Source organism: Callithrix jacchus, chromosome 10 (genome assembly GCF_049354715.1).
Source record: "Callithrix jacchus isolate 240 chromosome 10, calJac240_pri, whole genome shotgun sequence".
In the NCBI taxonomy this organism is placed as follows: Eukaryota; Metazoa; Chordata; class Mammalia; order Primates; family Cebidae; genus Callithrix; species Callithrix jacchus.
Genome location: NC_133511.1, coordinates 131,127,196 through 131,144,401, shown reverse-complemented (window position 1 = coordinate 131,144,401; position 17,206 = coordinate 131,127,196). Strand labels below are relative to the sequence as shown.

Genomic DNA, 17,206 nt, shown 5'->3' with positions numbered 1-17,206 from the left:
GTGGTGACTGACTGTGGTGTTGCCCCATTCAGAGTGCAGACCCCACAAGGGCCTCCCTCCTTCCAAGTGTTGGTGTGGGGCTTCATGGTGCAGACGGCAGGGTGGAGGCCGACCGTGCCGCTCATGCTGTGCTTGCTCCTAGGAACAGATGTTCAATGCAGAGAATGGGAAGTAGTGCCACCCCTGCGCTGGACTCCAGGTCTGCACCGCTGCCCAGTCGGGGCCTGACTGCACATGGCATTTTTTACCAATTGGAGCAGGGACAGATCACAGATTTCTGATTTTATGTGAAACTTTGCCTAATACATTAAAGCAGTCGTTTTTCCTGTGCTGTTTCATTCACTGTCTCCGTCCCCTTTGTCCCCTAACATCACCTGCCCCAGCTGTGATGGGCTGTAACATGGGCTAGACTCAGAGATGGGGTCGGGGTCAGGGCACCCCAGACACAACCGCCTGTGCTACTACCCGGGAACCCAGGTCAGGGTTGTTGCTGGGCGGCCTTTTGAACGGGGTCCCTTCCTTGGTAGGGACCTGCCTGAGCCCCCAGACCTATAGGGAGCATTGGTAGAGCTGGGCAAAGGGTAGGCGTGATGCCAGGGGCTCCCAGGGGTGCCGTCCCAGGTGGGTCACAGATGAATGCTGATGCAGTCTCAGGCCTCCAAGCATGGGCACATGTGGACTCCTGCCAGAGGAGCAGCCCCAGCCAGACCCTCACTCCTGCTTTTGAGGGCCGAGGACTCCTGTTCCGTCAAGGCTGCCCCGCCCTGCCCCCATCTTGTCCTGTTGTGGCTGAGACCACCAGGGGTGCCAGGTTCCTGCATGGGGTCATGGCACCACCTCATGGGGGCAGCATATCATGCACTAGCCACCGGCTTTGAAGCCCACAACCCATTTTGTTTTGAGACGGAGATTCACCTACTGCCCAGGCTGGAGGGCAGTGGTGCGATCTCAGCTCACTGTAACCTCCACCTCCCAGGTTCAAGTGATTCTCCTGCCTCAGCCTCCCTGGTAGCTGGGATTACAGGCATGTGCCACCACACCCAGCTAATTTTGTATTTTTAGTAGAGATGGGGTTTCACCATGTTGGCCAAGCTGGTCTCAAACTCCTGACCTCAAGTGATCCACCTGCCTCAGCTCCCTGGGATTACAGGCGTGAGCCACTGGGCCTGGCCTTTTTTTTAAGACAGAGTCTTATCTGTCACCCAGGCTGGAGTGCAGTGGTGTGATCTCGGCTCACTACAGCCTCTGCCTGCGGGGTTCAAGCGATTCTCCTGCCTCAGCCCCTAGTAGCTGGGATTACAGGCACGCGCCACCACATCTGGCTAATTTTTTGTATTTCAGTAGAGATGAGGTTTCACCATGTTGGTCAGGCTAGTCATGAACTCTTGATCTCAAATGATCCACCTGCCTCATCCTTCCAAAGTGCTCACCTGGCCGCTCCCCATTTTTCAATACGGGGCCTCAGTGCAGTTGTGGGATCTTGGCTCACGGTAGCCTCAACTTCCCAGGCTCAAGTGATCCACCTGTAGCTGGGACTAGAAGTGTGCACCACCACACATGTCTAATTTTTATTATTTATTATTATTTATTTTTTGAGACGGAGTTTCGCTCGTTACCCAGGCTGGAGTGCAGTGGCGCGATCTCGGCTCACCGCAACCTCTGCCTTCTGGGTTCAGGCAATTCTCCTGCCTCAGCCTCCTGAGTAGCTGGGATTACAGGCATGCGCCACCATGCCCAGCTAATTTTTTGTATTTTTAGTAGAGACGGGGTTTCACCATGTTGACCAGGATGGTCTCAATCTCTTGACCTCGTGATCCACCCACCTCAGCCTCCCAAAGTGCTGGGATTACAGGCGTGAGCCACCGCACCCGGCCTAATTTTTATTTATTACAGAGATGGGGTCTTACCACATTGCCTGGACTGGTCTCAAACTCCTGGGCTCATGTGCTCCTCCGCTGCAGCGTCCTACAGTGCAGTTTACAGGCATGAGCCACTGAGCCTGGCCACCTTTACCAACCCTAACCCAAACCTGAAGCCCAGCACAGCAAGCCCAGGCCTGCACAGTTCACACAACCGAGTCTGAATGCAACGGGTTGCACTAGAGCTCGTGAGAGCTTCTCACCCTGAACCTACAACAAGCTACCCTTAGACCCAGGCACCTGGCCACCCCTCAGTTCCAACCTGAGCATGCCTGGCCCATCCAGGGCGCTGAGGGGACAACCCTGGGGCAGGGCGGTGGGCCAGGGAGGCAGCTGGGCTGCTAGTGCCCCTCGGTCAGCAACAGTGCAGGGCTCCTCCTGGGCAGAGCCCTCCCCACTGCTGAGGAGGCCCTCCTACCCTTCGAGGCTTCCCCCAGTAGCCTGGGCTTCGGCCTTGGAGCCGGCCAACAGGCTAAGTCCTGGGAGGACATCAAAGGTCTCGTGGCTCCCAGTCACTAACAGCACCAGCATCTCCCAGGAGACCCAGCAGAACTCGGAAGCTACGCTCTGCATGTGACAGAATTCAGCCATGTCAGCACTTAAGACTGTGAAACCATCACCCAAAATGAAATCTCATGCCTACTGTCCCCATTCCCACCCCCAACCAATCTCCTTTCCGACTGACATTTTCTGGACATTTCACAACAAATGGAATCACAGGGCACAGGCCTTTGGAGACAGGTTTCTTCCACTGCATTTTCTCCAGGTCCACCCGTATTACAGAACATAAGAACTTCATCCCTAGCTGGCCACAGTGTGTGTCCCCACAGTCCCATCTACTGGGGAGGCTGAGGTGGGAGATCACTCGAGGCCAGTTCAAGGCTGCCGCAAGCAGTGACTGTGCCTGTGAACAGTCACTGCACTCCAGCCACGGCAACGTGGCAAGACCGCATTAAAAATAGCTGGGCCGGGCATGGTGGCTCACGCCTGTAACCCCAGCACTTTGGGAGGCCGAGGTGGTTGGATCACGAGATCACGAGATCAAGACCATCCTGGTCAACATGGTGAAACCCCGCCTCTACTAAAAATACAAAAAATTAGCTGGGCATGGTGGCGCGTGCCTGTAATCCCAGCTACTCAGGAGGCTGAGGCAGGAGAATTGCCTGAACCCAGGAGGCAGAGGTTGCGGTGAGCCGAGATCGCGCCATTGCACTCCAGCCTGGGTAACAAGAGTGAAACTCCGTCTCAAAAAATAATAATAATAATAAAAATAAATAAAAACAGCTTCATTCCTTTTCATAGCCAAATAATCCACCATATGGCTACATAAACCTTATTAATAGATACCAATAATTATTGGACATATTGATTACCCACTGTACGAAAACAACTCATCCATTATCGTGAGTAGCTCTGCCACCTGCACCAGGGTGCCAGTGTTTGGAACTGCATGGTTTATTTCTCTGGGCAAGTGAACACACACTGGGTACATGGGGAAATCCTCACCCACCCTCTGCTGCTCTTCTGGACGCTCTGTCCTCTTGCTTTCCTCCTCTGCCCAGCCTGGTGCTGCCCCAAGCCCTGCCCTGGCAGAGACCTGGGCACAGCAGGGAGGCTTGCCAAAGGCCTCGCATGCAACTGAGGAATGATGAAGAGGCCTGTGGGCGGCTCACCTAAGGACAGGTCTGTGGGGCCCCTCGTGACCACTTCACATCCCCAGAGCCACAACTGCCTTGACCTTCAATGCGGGGCTGTCAGATCTGGCTGACCAGAGGGGCTCGGCATGGCTCACCGCTCTTCATCTACCTGCTGTGGCCTGAACACGTCCCCCGCAAAACCACCCGCTTCAGTCCTCACCTGCCAGGGATGGTAGCAGGTGGGGCGTGTGCGAGGCTGTCGGGTCACAGGGCAGAGCCTCGTGATGGGACCTTCGCCCTCACAAGAGGCTGACTCTGCTGGCGCTTTCACCTTGGGCTTCCAACTTCCAAAACTGAAACCTATTTCTGTTGTTTACAAGCCAGCAGGTTTACAGTCTTTTCTTACAGGAGCCCAAACAGACTAAGACATTATGCAGGATCTTAAATTCTCTTTTCTTTCTCTGAGACGGAGTCTTGCCCTGTCGCCAGGCTGGAGCACAACGGTGCGATCTCAGCTCACTGCAACCTCCGCCTCCCGGGTTCAAGCAATTCTGCCTCAGCCTCCCGAGTAGGTGGGATTACAGGTGCCACCACGCCCGGCCCACTTTCTGTATTTCAGTAGAGACGGGCTTTCATCATGCTGGCCAGGATGGTCTCAATCTCCTGACGATCCGTGCAGCTTGGCCTTCCAAAGTGCTGGGAATTAGACCACACCCGACCTTTAAATTTTCTTTAAAAAGTAATTGTTGGCCAGGCACAGTGGCTCATGCCTATAATCCCAGCACTTTGGAAGGCCAAGGCACGTGACCACCTGAGGTCAGGAGTTCCACAGCCTGGTCAACAAGGTGAAACCCCAACTCTACTAAAAATACAAAAATTAGGCCGGGCACAGCGGCAGGCCCCTGTAGTCCAAGCACTTTGGGAGGCCAAGGCAGGAACATCACTTGAGGTTAAGAGTTCAAGACCAGCCTGGCCAACAGGGTGAAACCCGATCTCTACTAAAAATTAGAGAAAAATTAGCTGAGCCTGTAATCCCAGCTACTCGGGAGGCTAAGGCTGAGGCACTCCCACCTGGGCAACAGAGGACTGTCTCAAAAAAGAATAATACGAAAATTAGCCAGGCATGGTGGCACAGGCCTGTAATCCTAGCTACTCCAGAGGCTCAGGCAGAATTGCTTGAACCTGAGAGGCAGAGGTGGCGGTGAGCCGAGATTGCGCCACCGCACTCCAGCCTGGTGGACAAGAGGGAAACTCTGTCTCAAGAAAAAAATTTAAAAATAAAAAAGTACTTGTCCGAAGATGTCCATCGCCACACGGGGTTAGGGCGGACCCGGGACAGAGCCCTGCGGCCAGTGCCACGTGGGCGTCCTGAGTAATCCTAAAGGTGCTGGAGGGACGCAGCCTTTGGGCTGGGGACATGGCTGTGGCGCCTCCTCCTTCCACTTTTTACAAAAAAAGTTTATTTTTATCTTAAAGACAGGGTTTCACCATGTTGGTCAGGCTGGTCTTGAACTCCCGACCTCAGGTGATCCACCCACCTTGGCCTCCAAAGTGCTTGCATTGCAGGCGTGAGCCCCCACGCCCGGCCCGAATTCTCCTTATTGAACGGTTTTCTTTTATTATTATTTATTTTCGAGATAAGTTTCGCTCTTGTTGCCCAGGCTGGAGTACAAAGGCACGATCTTGGCTCACTGCAACCTCCGCCTCCCGGTTCAAGCAATTCTCGTGTCTCAGCCTCCCAAGTAGCTGGGATTACAGGCGCGCACCACCACACCCGCCCTACTGAACGGTTTTATAATCACAAGGGGCCTCCTGGCAGGTCGCTGGCACCAGGAGCCACCCTGGTGCTTGGGGATGACGGTGGCCGACACGGGGAGGTGGGCTAGAGGAAGACCTTTGATGGCTCACACTGCAGAACTGTGAGGAGGGTCTAAGCCGCTCCTGGAGGCCCTGTGCTGGGCCCAGCGGGCAGCCTGCTGCAGACACACGGCCCAGGCCACGTGCCCAGCACGCCGGACCACTGTCTGCTCTTGATAGCAGCTGTGCCCAAGGCCACTCTGTGCAGGGCCACGGGGACAGCACTCTCCTCTCAGTGAGAACCGCAGCACAGTGTCAGTCACAGCTAAGCAAGTCTCTCGATGCTCAGACAGGACGGGCCATCACTGTGGTGCTCACATCTTAAAAGACGCCAGGAAGATTTCCCCAACAGGAAAGTGCTGCCATTGCTGGTCAGTCTCGGGGCAGGAGGCTGCTGCTCCCAAAAAACCTCACTCACCTGTGGCCAGATTAAGTTCTGAGTCAGCTCTCACCGGCTCCCTCCCCTCAAGGCCCCCACCCTCGGCTGAAGGGGTGGTAGGTGGCAGGCTGGCCGCAACGGGGCCAGCCCCCACAGAGGACCCCTGAGCAGACTGTCAGCAGTGACCGCACTTGGCAACCAGTCCTCCCTGGAACACCCGGCTTGGAATTCCCAAGGACCACCTGGCAGCTACCACAGCTTTCTGGGCATCTGGGGTCTTTTCTCTGCCTCCTACTAGAGAACATGCAGGGGACTGGGGGTTGGAGCCTCCAGGAGACTGACACCCCCTCAGAGCTGATTCCAGGAGGCCTCCAACAGTCACATTAAGGCCATCCAAGGCCACCACCCAGGTTCCTTGTCAGGAGAGATGAGGCAGGGTCCCTGGAGGCCCGAGACAGGGCTGCCTGCCTCTGGAGACACATGGGCTATCTCAGGGGGTGCATCTACCCAGGAGGTTCATTTCCTGCAGGACGTGTGGTAAAGGCTTGGCACCCGCACCTGGAGCAGCTCTGCGGATGTGGCAGGAATGTGCCACCCTGGTGCCCTCACCGGCTGCCACAGAGGAAGAGCAGGTTCTGCACGGCTGGGACAGTGGAATTGGCATTCTGGCCTGTGACCAGGTGGCGGTCCAGCACGACGTGCACGGCATCAGGCTCGCTTGCTGGGGAGGACCAAGGGCACCAGCCTCAGGCAATGTCCACCCCACCCGCTGAGAAGCCCCCAGGGTCAGCAGGTCAGCCTGTCTGGGTCGAAGTCAGCGTCACAGGGGTCTACAGAACCCAGGGCCCAGCAGGCTCCACCCCCAAGCTAAAGCAGGCAAGCCCCCCCACCCCCACTTCTGTAAGCACAGAGGGTGCTCTCAGGGCTCACCACTGAAGCTGGCACCAGAATCCTTCACAAAGTCCTCCACCACCAGTGGTAGGCGGGCGAAGCCGGGGGCCCTGACGAGCTCACACACGGAGGGCTGCGGGGAGGGTGTGGGGCTCCTGAGCCAGGCCCAGGCCCTGCAGCCCACTCCAGGGGACAGGAAGGTCAAATCAGGGCAGGGAGCCTCACCCAACCAAGTGGGACTGGGGGTGTCACTGCTCGTGACAGGGAGGGCTGCTGAGGCTGGAGGCCAGGGAGACGACCGAGGCCAGCCATCTTCCCATGGGGTGCCCTGGGAGCGACAAGGCCACTACAGGACGGCCCAGCTCCCCAGCATTGGAGCACACAGGTGAACAGAATGACAAGGGTTTGAGGGTGAGCCCGTGGTGGGCAGACGGCTGGGGCAGTCGTGACTCTAACCGCTCATGTGAGGGGTCACACCCACCTGTAACCTGAGACTGGGTTGGTGTTGCCCCTCACAGGACAGCACTGAGCACCCACTGAGGAGGGGCCCCCTGAGAGGAAAACTGACATCCGAGCTAAGGGCCAGGCCCGTTTCACTTCCAGTGAAACCCACATCTGCATAGCAGCCCACCTCTCCCTGCTCCAGGGCCTCTGCATCAGCTGCTCCCACGGCCCAGCGCCCACAGAGCCCACTTCATAGCTTCTGGGCCTCAGATGGACACAGGCTGTCTCCAAGGACAGCCCCACTAGGCTCTCAGCCCCTCTGGACACACACGCAGGTCTGCTGCCCCTCCCTCCCCACATCCCCTGGTGAGAGGGCCTGGGCTTCCAGGAGGCCCCAGGCCAAGACTAGGGGCGAGGGGTTCTGGAGTGTCCGTCCTTGTCCCTGGCTGTCACGGGGGAGGACAGAGCGGGGAGCACAGGGGGCCTCTGTCCTCCAGGCACTCACCCCTGTCAAGCTGTAGCCATGGAACACCCAGGATCTGTCCTCGTTGGTGGCACAGCACAGAGCAGCGACACCGTGGCCGACAGCACAGATGGGCTCTGGAAGCAGCACATGGCGCTCTGGGGCCCCGGCCACCTGCCTCCTGATGCCACTACTTGTGGCTCCCCCAGGCCTGTGCTGCCTGCCCGGCCCCCTCCTCCCAGGTCTGTTCACCCAGCAACCCCAGGGCACAGAGCCCAGCTGCCCGGCACAGTGGCCTGGCTCCACCCGCAAAGGGAGCTGTATAGAGTGCTGGCCTGTCCACCCGGCCAGTGGACACACTCATCACAGCCAACACGGAGCCGGGGCGGCTGCCAGGTTGCCATGGACTTCCTTCCCACACCCCTGCCAGCCTCAAGCCCCAGGCCCAGCCCTGGATGCCAGGCTTTTCCGGAAGGAACCAGGCTGGTGTCCTGCCTTGCTCATGAGGGGCCCAGGATGGGCATGGCCACCCACCCGCAGGAGCCCACCCAGAGGCCTGCAAAACAGTCACCAGAAGAGGACAAGTACGTGTGTGTGTCACTGCCTCCCACCCACAGCCACTGCAATGGCCACTGACCAGAGGCCCAGAAAACCCTACCTGGGCGCCTTCCCACCTCCCTGCTGCTGGGAGACCCATTTCTTGTGAGTTGTACATCCAACCTCTACCCCGGGCCCCGGGCCACCTACTTCTCTCTGACCGGAAGTGCTGCAAGATACGGGCCAGGGAGCCACTGCTGGCCAGGTCGCTCAGGGCCCCAGGACAGCTGGGGATCAGGAGGGCATGGTAGCGGGCACCTGGGGGAGACCACAGACAAGGTGGCCACACGTCAATTAAAGTGAGGCCCCCTGCAGGACCAGGGCTCCACAGGGACCAGCAGGCCTGATGACATCATCTGTCCCTTTTCCTCCATGGGCTACAGCTCCCAAGGGCCACCCCGACTTTCCCGTCTCCACACAGCTACCAGCTCTCCTCCCCAGAGGAGCTCAGGAACTCTGGGGCCCAGGACGTGGGTCTGGAGGCTGCCCTAGATGGTCACAGTGCTTCAGGGGGCAAGCTGGGGAGCTCACTAAGACCCTCCAAGGTCCCAGGCACCCCACCCCAGGGAGTGGGTCCTGGGCCTACCGTCGATGGACTCAAGCTTGGCGGGGCTGGCGTAGGCCTTGAGGCGGAAGTCCTGCACCGAGCGTGCGTTGCTCTCGGTCACATCCACAAAGTCCATGGCTTTCCCCTGGAGAGGCAGAGCCCAGGGCTGAGGGTCAGCACCCGGTTCTGTTGGCTCAGAGGGAGCCTGAAAATGCTGACAGGCACCGACCATGCGGCCTCCTCCACTGGTCCCCGGGCTGGGGAGCCTGTCCCAGGAGCAGCCTCGGTGGTCTGCTTCCTAGCAAACACACCCACACTCTTTACAAATAAAAGCCTGCAGTGGCGAATATGTAAGGCATCCTTGCTGTCCCCGGGCCCACGATCAGAGGGTGGAGAACTCCTCCCATGGAAACATCTGTGCGGGTCCCCCGCACCAGGGCTGCACCTTGGTCTCCTGCTCACACACGCACAGAAGCACAGACCCGCAACGGAAAGGTCTGCCCCGTCAGAGGTGGGTCAGAGCCCAGGAAGTGGGGACCCGAACTCAGGACGCCAAGGGGGTTTGCTTACAGACCTTTCACACCTCTGCCCACTGCAGGGGCTCCCCACGCCTCCCAGGCAGCGACGGCACTCTCCTGACCTTGCCCCTGGAGAGGTGGGGACAGACCCCAAGTGTCCAGTGGGGAAGGAGTGGCTGGACTTACCCCAGGGGTGGCCACCTGCAGGTTGAAGGCGGTGCTGGCCATAGTGAAGCAGTGGAGGAAGGACTGCGCTGACACACCTGCAGAGGGTCCCAGTGGGTAAGGGCTCAACAGGACCAGCCGGCCCACCTCAGAGGCTACCCAGACACCCCCACGGCCTTGCCTGACCCCAGACCTCACCTGAGGGGGCTACCCAGACACCCCCATGGCCTCGCCTGACCCCAGACCTCACCTCGGGAGGCCATCCAGACAGCAGGGTATCCAGAGTGGCCCCACAACAGGGCACGGGCACTGCCCCAAACGCCACCCCAAGCTCCATCCCGCTCCACCCCCATGGCCTCCCCTGACCCCAGCAGCCCACTCCCCTATACCCAGGGCCCACTACTGGAAGCCCTGAGGCAGGGCCAGCCACCCACGCATGTCCAGGAGGAGGAAGCTGGGAAGGTGTGAGTCAGAGAGGCACACCCAGGTCTGCCAGACCCAGAGGCCTGCATCGCCCATGGCAAGCTCTTCCCCAGCCTGGCACTGTCACCTCCAGCCCCCAGCCACAAGCAGGGACAGGATGCAACCCACCTCAACTGTCCATGCCACTCCCAAAGCCTGGCCTCCTCCCACTAACAGAGCCACAAGAGGCCTTTCTGGGAGACAAACCAGGGGACGAGGGTCACAGAGTTCAGCTCATCCCCTCACTGACCCCCCACCAAGGACTGAGGCCCGCTGGCACCATGGAGTATGCAGAAGTGTTCTGACCCCTCCTCACCCCCTCCAGGGAAAAAACTCAGGGTCCCATTGCTCACAAGAGTTCTGGGATTCTGCCCCCCCCCGCCCAGCTTTTCCCAGCCTCTTCCTGCCCCTCAAAGAACTTTTAAAAAAGAAATCCAAGGCCGGGCACGGTGGCTCACGCCTGTAATCCCAGCACTTTGGGAGGCTGAGGCAGGCTGATTGCCTGAGGTCAGGAGTTCGAGAGCAGCTTGACCAACATGATGAAACGCTGTCTCTTAAAAAAAAAAAAAAAAAAAAAAAAATTTTAATTTAAAAATTAAAAAAAAAAAAAAGAAAGAAATCCAGCTGGGCGTGGTGGCTCACACCTCTAATCCCAGCACTTTGGGAGGCGGAGTCCGGCGGATCACACAGTCAGGAGATCGAGACTATTCTGGCCAACACGGTAAAACCCCACCTCTTAAAAAAAAGGTTAAAATAAAGTAAGAAAACAACACACCACACCCAATCCAGAAGGCTCTGGGGGCTGCTGTCCGACCGGGGGAAGGACACAGCCCCGCCCACCCCGGCAGCCGGAAAGCACAGACACGTTTATTCCAAAGCAGCATGAGCTGCATCTTTCTACGTTTAATTCTGGGCCTCAATCTTTCAACTTTATTTATTTATTTATTTATTTTTTTGAGACAGAGTTTCACTCTTGTTACCCAGGCTGGAGTGCAATGGCGCGATCTCGGCTCACCGCAACCTCCGTCTTCTGGGTTCAGGCAATTCTCCTGCCTCAGCCACCCGAGTAGCTGGGATTACAGGCACGCACCACCATGCCCAGCTAATTTTTTGTATTTTTAGTAGAGACGGGGTTTCACCATGTTGACCAGGATGGTCTCGATCTCTTGACCTCGTGATCCACCCGTCTCGGCCTCCCAAAGTGCTGGGATTACAGGCTTGAGCCACCGCGCCCGGCCTTTCAACTTTATTTTAATCTTCATTCTTATATAAATTAAAACATATTCACCGTAAAGTGTCCACATATGAAGAAAGAAAAAAAAAAAAGCCCAGTAGACTGCCGCGTGCTCAGCTCCCCACCTCCTGCCGGCCTGTCACTTCCTCCTGAAACTGTCCCCGCGCCTGCTGGCCCTAAGACCCCAGGTCCTCAACGTGCCTTCCCTGGGGCACAGCCAATCTGGCCTGACCGCCTCCCCCCCCCACTACCTGCTCTGGAAATAAGCCCTAAACCACACCCCCAGAAGTGAACCCCACCCAAGGCTCCTCCCACCTGCAGCTGGGGACATCACTCAGGACCCCCGGAGCTCAGCACACCGTGACGCCACAACCCCACAGCCCCGTCTCCCCTGCCCACACTTGAGGAACTACAGACTTCAAGAGGGAGGTCCCTGGGTCCCAACCCGGCCCCACCTCTCCGTGGTGCCCAGAGGCTGGTCACTTCCCTTTGCAAAGGGCTCAGAACAGGGCCAGGGACCCTCGGGCTCCGCTGCTCTTCCCTCCCCTGCTGTCCCCAAACCCTGCAGGCTCAGCCGACGCCCCCGCCGCACTCCGTCCCGCGGGAGCCCCAGGCCAGCCTCGCCCTGATACCCCCAGGGCGAGGGCCGAGGGCTCCTTCTCCACTAGGGGGCTCCGGGTCTCCTCAGGCCCAGGTGGCTCAGAAACCCCGCGAGGTCCCCGCGGCCGCCCGACGTCAGAACCGGGTCCACTCCCGAACGCCCCTCCCCACACCGGGGCTCCCCTCTAGGAGCGCAGCGGCCTCCGGAACACGCGGATCCCCCTGCTAGAAACGTCGGGCCCGGGCCGCCTCGCCGCGTAGACAAGACTCCGAGGAGCGACGCGGCGCCAGGGACCCGGCTCCAAAGCTACCCTCCGCCCGGAGGCCCATCCCAACCCCGACCCCACCCCCGGGTCCACCCCGGTTCCCATACCCCCCTACCGCGCCCCAACCCGCGTCCCGCCCCGAGCCCCATCCCGGCCCCCGCCCGGCGCCCTCAGCGGCGCCACAGGACGCGCGCCCACCGCGTCCCGGACCTCCAGCCCCGGAGGATCCCGCCCCGGGCAGCGGCCTCTTCGGACACCGGCCTCGGCCGCCGGGCCTCACCTTCGGCGGCGCCGCTGGCCACGAGCAGACAGGCGGGCCGGCTAGGGAGGCGCTCGGCCGCCATGGCGCGGGCTCGGCGCTGGGTCTGCGCATGCGCGCGCCCGGGAGGACGCGGGTCACGTGCCGCGGCGGCCGGGGGCGGGGCGGGGCGGGGCGGGGCTCGGGCGGTGCTGGGCGCCTGCGCGTTCGGCCCCGGTCGGGTCGGCTGCGCGCCCCTCATCGCTCCTGGGCAGTTCCGGGTCGCGCCCACTTTGGCTCCGGCGGTTTCTGCATCCGAGCCTGGCGGGGCCGATGGGTGGGGTCGCGAGGGTCCTCCCGGGCCGGGTGCGCAGCGGGGGTCATCTGCCGCCTTGCCTGGCGCCTGAGCGGGGGAGGGCTCCTGGCCTGGGGTGGGGTCGCGGGCGTCTGCGGAGCCAGGCGGCGGCGTCGGGGCGCGAAGGTGTCGGCGGAGGCGAACCTCCTCCTCCCAGGTTCAAGCGATTCTCCTGCCTCAGCCTCCGGAGTGGCTGGGACTACAGGTATGCGCCACCACACCCGGCTAATTCTGTAAGTTTAGTAGAGATGGGGGTTTCTCCATGTTGGCCAGGCTGGTCTCGAACTCCCGACCTCAGGTGATCTGCCCGCCTCGGCCTCCTAAAGTGCTGAAGTTACAGGCGTGAGCCACCGCGCCCGGCCTTCCTTTATTTATTTATTTATTTATTTATTTTGAGGCAGGGTCTCGAGTGCAGTGGCGCGATCTCAGCTCACTGCAGCCTCTGCCTCCCGGGTTCAAGTGATCTTCCCACCTCAGCCTCTTGAGCAACCTGGACCACGGGTGGAGGTCACCACGCCCAGCTAATATTTTTGTGTTTTGAGTAGAGACGAGGGTCTCACTCTGTTGCCCAGGCTGGTCTCGAACTCCTAAGTTCAAGTATATGCCTGCCTTGGCCTCCCAAAGTTCGAGAACTACAGGCATGGGCCACCGTGCCCGCCCAGCCTGAAGCGGTTTTTTCTTAGACTGTAGTGGGAGGGGGTGACCACGTGGGGTGGTCAGCAGACAGGCAGGCAGCCTTCAGGTCCTGGGCAGGAGAGCACAAGGGAGGCGAAAGGGGCACTTGGGACAGAGCCGCCAGGCGAGTGGGTCGCCTGTAATCCCAGCACTTTGGGAGGTGGAGATGGGTGGATCACCTGAGGTCGGGAGTTCGAGACTAGCCTGGCCAACATGGAGAAGCCCCTGGCCCCCTGCTGCCAGTATGGAGGTCCCACCAGCCTCTGCTCCACCCAGGGAAACAGCCAAGGGAAGGGCTTCTGTGGGTTCTACCCCCTCAAAGCCGTTGGTCTCTGGTTCCCCCAGCTCAGCCTGGAGGAGGATCCCTGACCCCTGCCAAACAGGCAGTGCACCCTGCCTCACCTGACACAGAGCCCTCCTGCCATAAAGGAAGCGGGACCTGGGGGCTCCTGGCACAGGCAAGGCTGGGAGTTGGGCTGCGGAGTGGAGACTGAGCTGAGTTGAGTGTCCAGTTTCAGGCAAGTGCGGGTGTCTGAAGCCTCGCAGGCCTGTGGGCACAGCACAGGCTGGGCCTAGCTACCTGGAGAACTTTCTGGATCTGCAGAGGATCACACCCTCCACAGGCGCACACTGTGGGCCTCAAACCCGGGAGCGGGAGGGGCAGGTTGGAGCAGGTCTGTCTGCCTGCCCAGCCCCCGCCGTGGGAAGAAAGTGACTCAGGGGCCAAGGCCGGAGACTGAAGGCATATACTAAATATATGCAAATATACAGTATAATAAAGAAACGGATCACTAGCTTTAGCAATGATACCAGAGGTAGTTAGAAGCAATCACATAATCAGTTATATGATCAGTATATACATACACAATTAAATCATGATTCTTTTTTTTTTTTTTTTTTTGAGACGGAGTTTCGCTGTTGTCACCCAGGCTGGAGTGCAATGGCGCGATCTCGGCTCACCACAACCTCCGCCTCCTGGGTTCAGGCAATTCTCCTGCCTCAGCCTCCTGAGTAGCTGGGATTACAGGCACGCACCACCATGCCCAGCTAATTTTTTGTATTTTTAGTAGAGACGGGGTTTCATCATGTTGACCAGGATGGTCTCAATCTCTTGACCTCGTGATCCACCCGCCTCGGCCTCCCAAAGTGCTGGGATTACAGGCTTGAGCCACCGCGTCCGGCTAAATCGTGATTCTTTACTAATGTTTGCTTTGCTGTTGCAGTGTAGAACCATTTAGTATCATAGAAACGATCGGGTGAAATATAATCAGGGACCGAAGGGACGTTGTGAGAAGTGATCAGCGAGAGCCTCGCGGTAGCACCAGCGCCTGGGGAGGTGCCCGTTACTTAGCAGGCGTGAAGGGGAGTTTCCCTTTCACTGGGGAGTCCAGAGAACACTGCTCCGCCCGGCTCTTGAGGAAGGCCTGGCATCAGCCGGACCGGCCCTCAGACCTCCAGGGGTGTAAATGCCTCTCTGCGGTGCTGTGCTCCGATGGTCACCGTCCTCGTCCACTTTCATGTTCCGCTTTCTCGCCCGGTGCTCTTTGTAAGTCCTCAGAAGTCGTGGGAAGTAAGAATAGAGGAATCCTACAAGCCTTCGATCCTTCTGATGAGTGCATGGACAGATGCTGATGTACATGCCCCCTCCTTACAGCGGCTCCCTGAGAGGGAGGCCCCTGTTCTGTAAGCACGTCAGATAATTCACTCTCCTGACCCTGCCCCTCTTCCCTGTATACATTAAATGTCAGCACGTCCAGGCATTCAGGGCCACTGCTGGACTCCGCCTTGGTAGTCGTGGTCCCCGGGCCCAGCTGAACTCTTACCAATGTGTCTCGTGTCTTTGTTTCCTGTGATTTGTTGTCTCTGCACTAGACCCTGCGGGGCTGGGCCCTGCACTCACCTGTGCTGGCCCCAGGGTGTCCCTAACAGCTGAGCTGAGCCAGCTACAGGTGCAGGGCTGAGTCTCCAGGAGCTCCCTCCCCTGAGTTAGAACAGCAGTATGGAGGAGGAAGTTGGAAGCCGGGCTGGGCCGGGCGGGACCCTGGTGGCAAGTCCAGCGCCTGCGTGTGCCCCAGTGTCCACAGGCGGTGTGCCCCCCAGTGTGCACTTGAAGCCTCACAGGAGTGCAGCTGTCAGGTCTGTGAGTGAGCGTCACTGGTTCCCGGGAAAGTGCAGGTCCCTCATGGCATTCTGAGTCCAAGGTGGCTGGCCAGGGCATGACCAGCCGCCATAGCAGTAGCCCGAGGCAGCAGCCCGCCAGGAGGCAGGAGCTGCATCCGCTTTCCCTGGCTTCCCAGGTCTCCTGTGGGCAAGGCCACCCTTGTACCCTCACTCCTCTGGGCACCCCCCTGCTACTCTTGCAGCAGCCCCCAACCCTGTGTGCCCACCCACGTGTGCTGCGATATCCTCCTCTCCACCAGGCCAGCTTCTGCTCCCCACCTCTCCACCCCTGGCCCGTGGGAAAGGGTGCTCCTCGGGCCCTGCTCAGGGCTGACGTTGGGCTGGGTGATAGGACACCTGGGCACAGTTGGGGTAGCCATGGGGGAGCGGAGCCCCTGAGGGTCTCATGGGGCCAGCAGGTCTGCAGTCAGCAGCCCGTCCCAGTGATGTCTCCTGGGAAGGGGCCCAGGCCTGGGGTAATGGCATCACTGATGTGGGTCCGTGGCCCTATTGTGGGGTGTCCAGGGTTGTACCTGTTGGACTGCCCCCCTCACCATCCTGCCCTACTGAGCCTCCTCCCTCAGCCATTGCCCAGCTTCATGTCTGAAGTCCTGGTGTGGGGCTCACCGCCTGCCCGTGAATGTGGAGCTCTGAGCATCTCACAATGAGTGCCCCAGGCGAGGCAGGTTTGGGGGCTGAGCACCAGGAGCTCTGCCAGAGCCGGTGGCAAATCCCTGGAACCTGGGTCTTGCCTTCGCTTGGAGATGGAGAGACTCAGGTGTGGGAGGGTCACAGGACATGTCATGCGGCAGTGAAAAGGCTTTGTTCTGTTTCCTGCCTCCAGAACTTGCACATGCTGGAATCCAAGGACGGGTGGGAGGGGTCCGTTCCTGGAGATGTCTGTCCTCTGGGGCTGGCCCGTGCCCGGGACCTCCTGTTACCCCTGCTGCCTTGCTCAGTGAATTCAGGGCATGCTGAGCCTTTCCCATGCTACCTTTGCACTTGCCACTCTTCCCTCTGCTTATCAAACTCCTAACCATCCCTCAAAGCCCGCAGGCACCAGAAGCACCGTCTCAGAGACTCCACAGATGCAGACATGCAGGCCTCCTGCAGTATCCACGTGAGGTTGACCCCAGGACCCCTGCAGATGCTCAGTTTCCTGATGTAAAACACTGTAGTGTTTGGCTGGGCATGGCGGCTCACACCTGAAATCCCAGCGCTTTGGGAGGCCGAGGTGGGTGGATCACCTGAGGTCAGGAGTTTGAGACCAGCCTGGCCAACGTGGTGAAATCCCCTCTCTACTAAAAATACAAAAATTAACTGGGCGTGGTGGTGCCCAGCTGTAATCTAGCTACTCAGGAGGCTGAGGCAGGTGAATTGCTTGAAACTGGGAAGCAGAGGTCATAGTGAACTGACACTGTGCCACTGCGCTCCAGCCTGGGCCACGGAGCAAGACTCCATCTCAAGAAAAAAAAAATAATGGTGCAGTGGCTCACACCTGTAATCCCAGCACATTGGGAGGCCGAGGCAGGTGGATCACCTGAGGTCAGGAGTCCAGGATGAGTCTGACCAACATGGAGAAACCCCCTCAGGAGGCTGAACCCGGGAGGCAGAGGTTGCAGTGAGCTGAGATCGCGCCATTGCCCTCCAGCCTGGGCAACAAGAGTGGAACTCTGTCTCAAAAAGAAAAGAAAAGAAAAGGAGTAGTGTTTGCATGTAACCCATACATGTCCTCCTGTGTATTTCAGCTAACTTCTAGATTACTTGTAATACCTAATACAATGTAACTGCTGTGCGAA

The 17,206-nt window shown here is 59.0% G+C and overlaps 4 protein-coding genes across 25 annotated transcripts in view; 3 read left to right on the top strand and 1 right to left on the bottom strand.

Annotated features, from left to right (window-relative positions):
• The window catches only part of TALDO1 (transaldolase 1), a 17,274-nt gene extending 16,936 nt beyond the window's left edge, over positions 1-338 (top strand). Inside the window, exon 8 of the mRNA XM_035263877.3 lies at positions 143-338. Within this exon, the coding sequence (XP_035119768.1) occupies positions 143-175 (33 nt within the window). The 3' untranslated portion in view covers positions 176-338. The remainder of the gene's footprint in view (positions 1-142) is intronic.
• GATD1 (glutamine amidotransferase class 1 domain containing 1) overlaps positions 1-12,337 on the bottom strand; it is a 24,928-nt gene extending 12,591 nt beyond the window's left edge. The window contains exons 1-8 of one of the 22 annotated variants that reach the window (XM_035263882.3): positions 12,190-12,337; positions 9,439-9,515; positions 8,774-8,879; positions 8,338-8,445; positions 7,633-7,727; positions 6,723-6,816; positions 6,351-6,513; positions 1,566-1,965 (exon numbers count right to left, since the gene is read on the bottom strand). In XM_035263882.3, the coding sequence (XP_035119773.1) occupies positions 6,398-6,513; positions 6,723-6,816; positions 7,633-7,727; positions 8,338-8,445; positions 8,774-8,879; positions 9,439-9,480 (561 nt within the window). In that variant the 5' untranslated portion in view covers positions 9,481-9,515; positions 12,190-12,337 and the 3' untranslated portion in view covers positions 1,566-1,965; positions 6,351-6,397. Of the gene's footprint in view, positions 1-1,565; positions 1,966-3,317; positions 5,832-6,350; positions 6,514-6,722; positions 6,867-7,632; positions 7,728-8,337; positions 8,446-8,773; positions 8,880-9,438; positions 9,516-11,568; positions 12,053-12,189 lie in introns of those variants that run through there. The other 21 variants (XM_078341876.1, XM_078341873.1, XR_013523635.1 and 18 more) reach the window with 21 other exon arrangements.
• Positions 9,769-17,206, top strand: LOC144577933 (uncharacterized). The gene is made up of 4 exons (XM_078339151.1): positions 9,769-9,879; positions 11,682-11,858; positions 11,943-12,777; positions 16,457-17,206. The coding sequence occupies exons 1-4, from the start codon at positions 9,769-9,771 to the stop codon at positions 16,573-16,575; spliced, it is 1,242 nt and encodes a 413-aa protein (XP_078195277.1). The 3' UTR covers positions 16,576-17,206.
• Positions 15,318-16,458, top strand: LOC103796453 (uncharacterized). The gene is given in 9 exon segments (XM_078341872.1): positions 15,318-15,875; positions 15,878-16,011; positions 16,014-16,057; positions 16,059-16,095; positions 16,097-16,151; positions 16,154-16,288; positions 16,291-16,329; positions 16,332-16,358; positions 16,361-16,458. Coding segments are annotated over 9 exon segments (966 nt in total). The 5' UTR covers positions 15,318-15,463; the 3' UTR covers positions 16,444-16,458.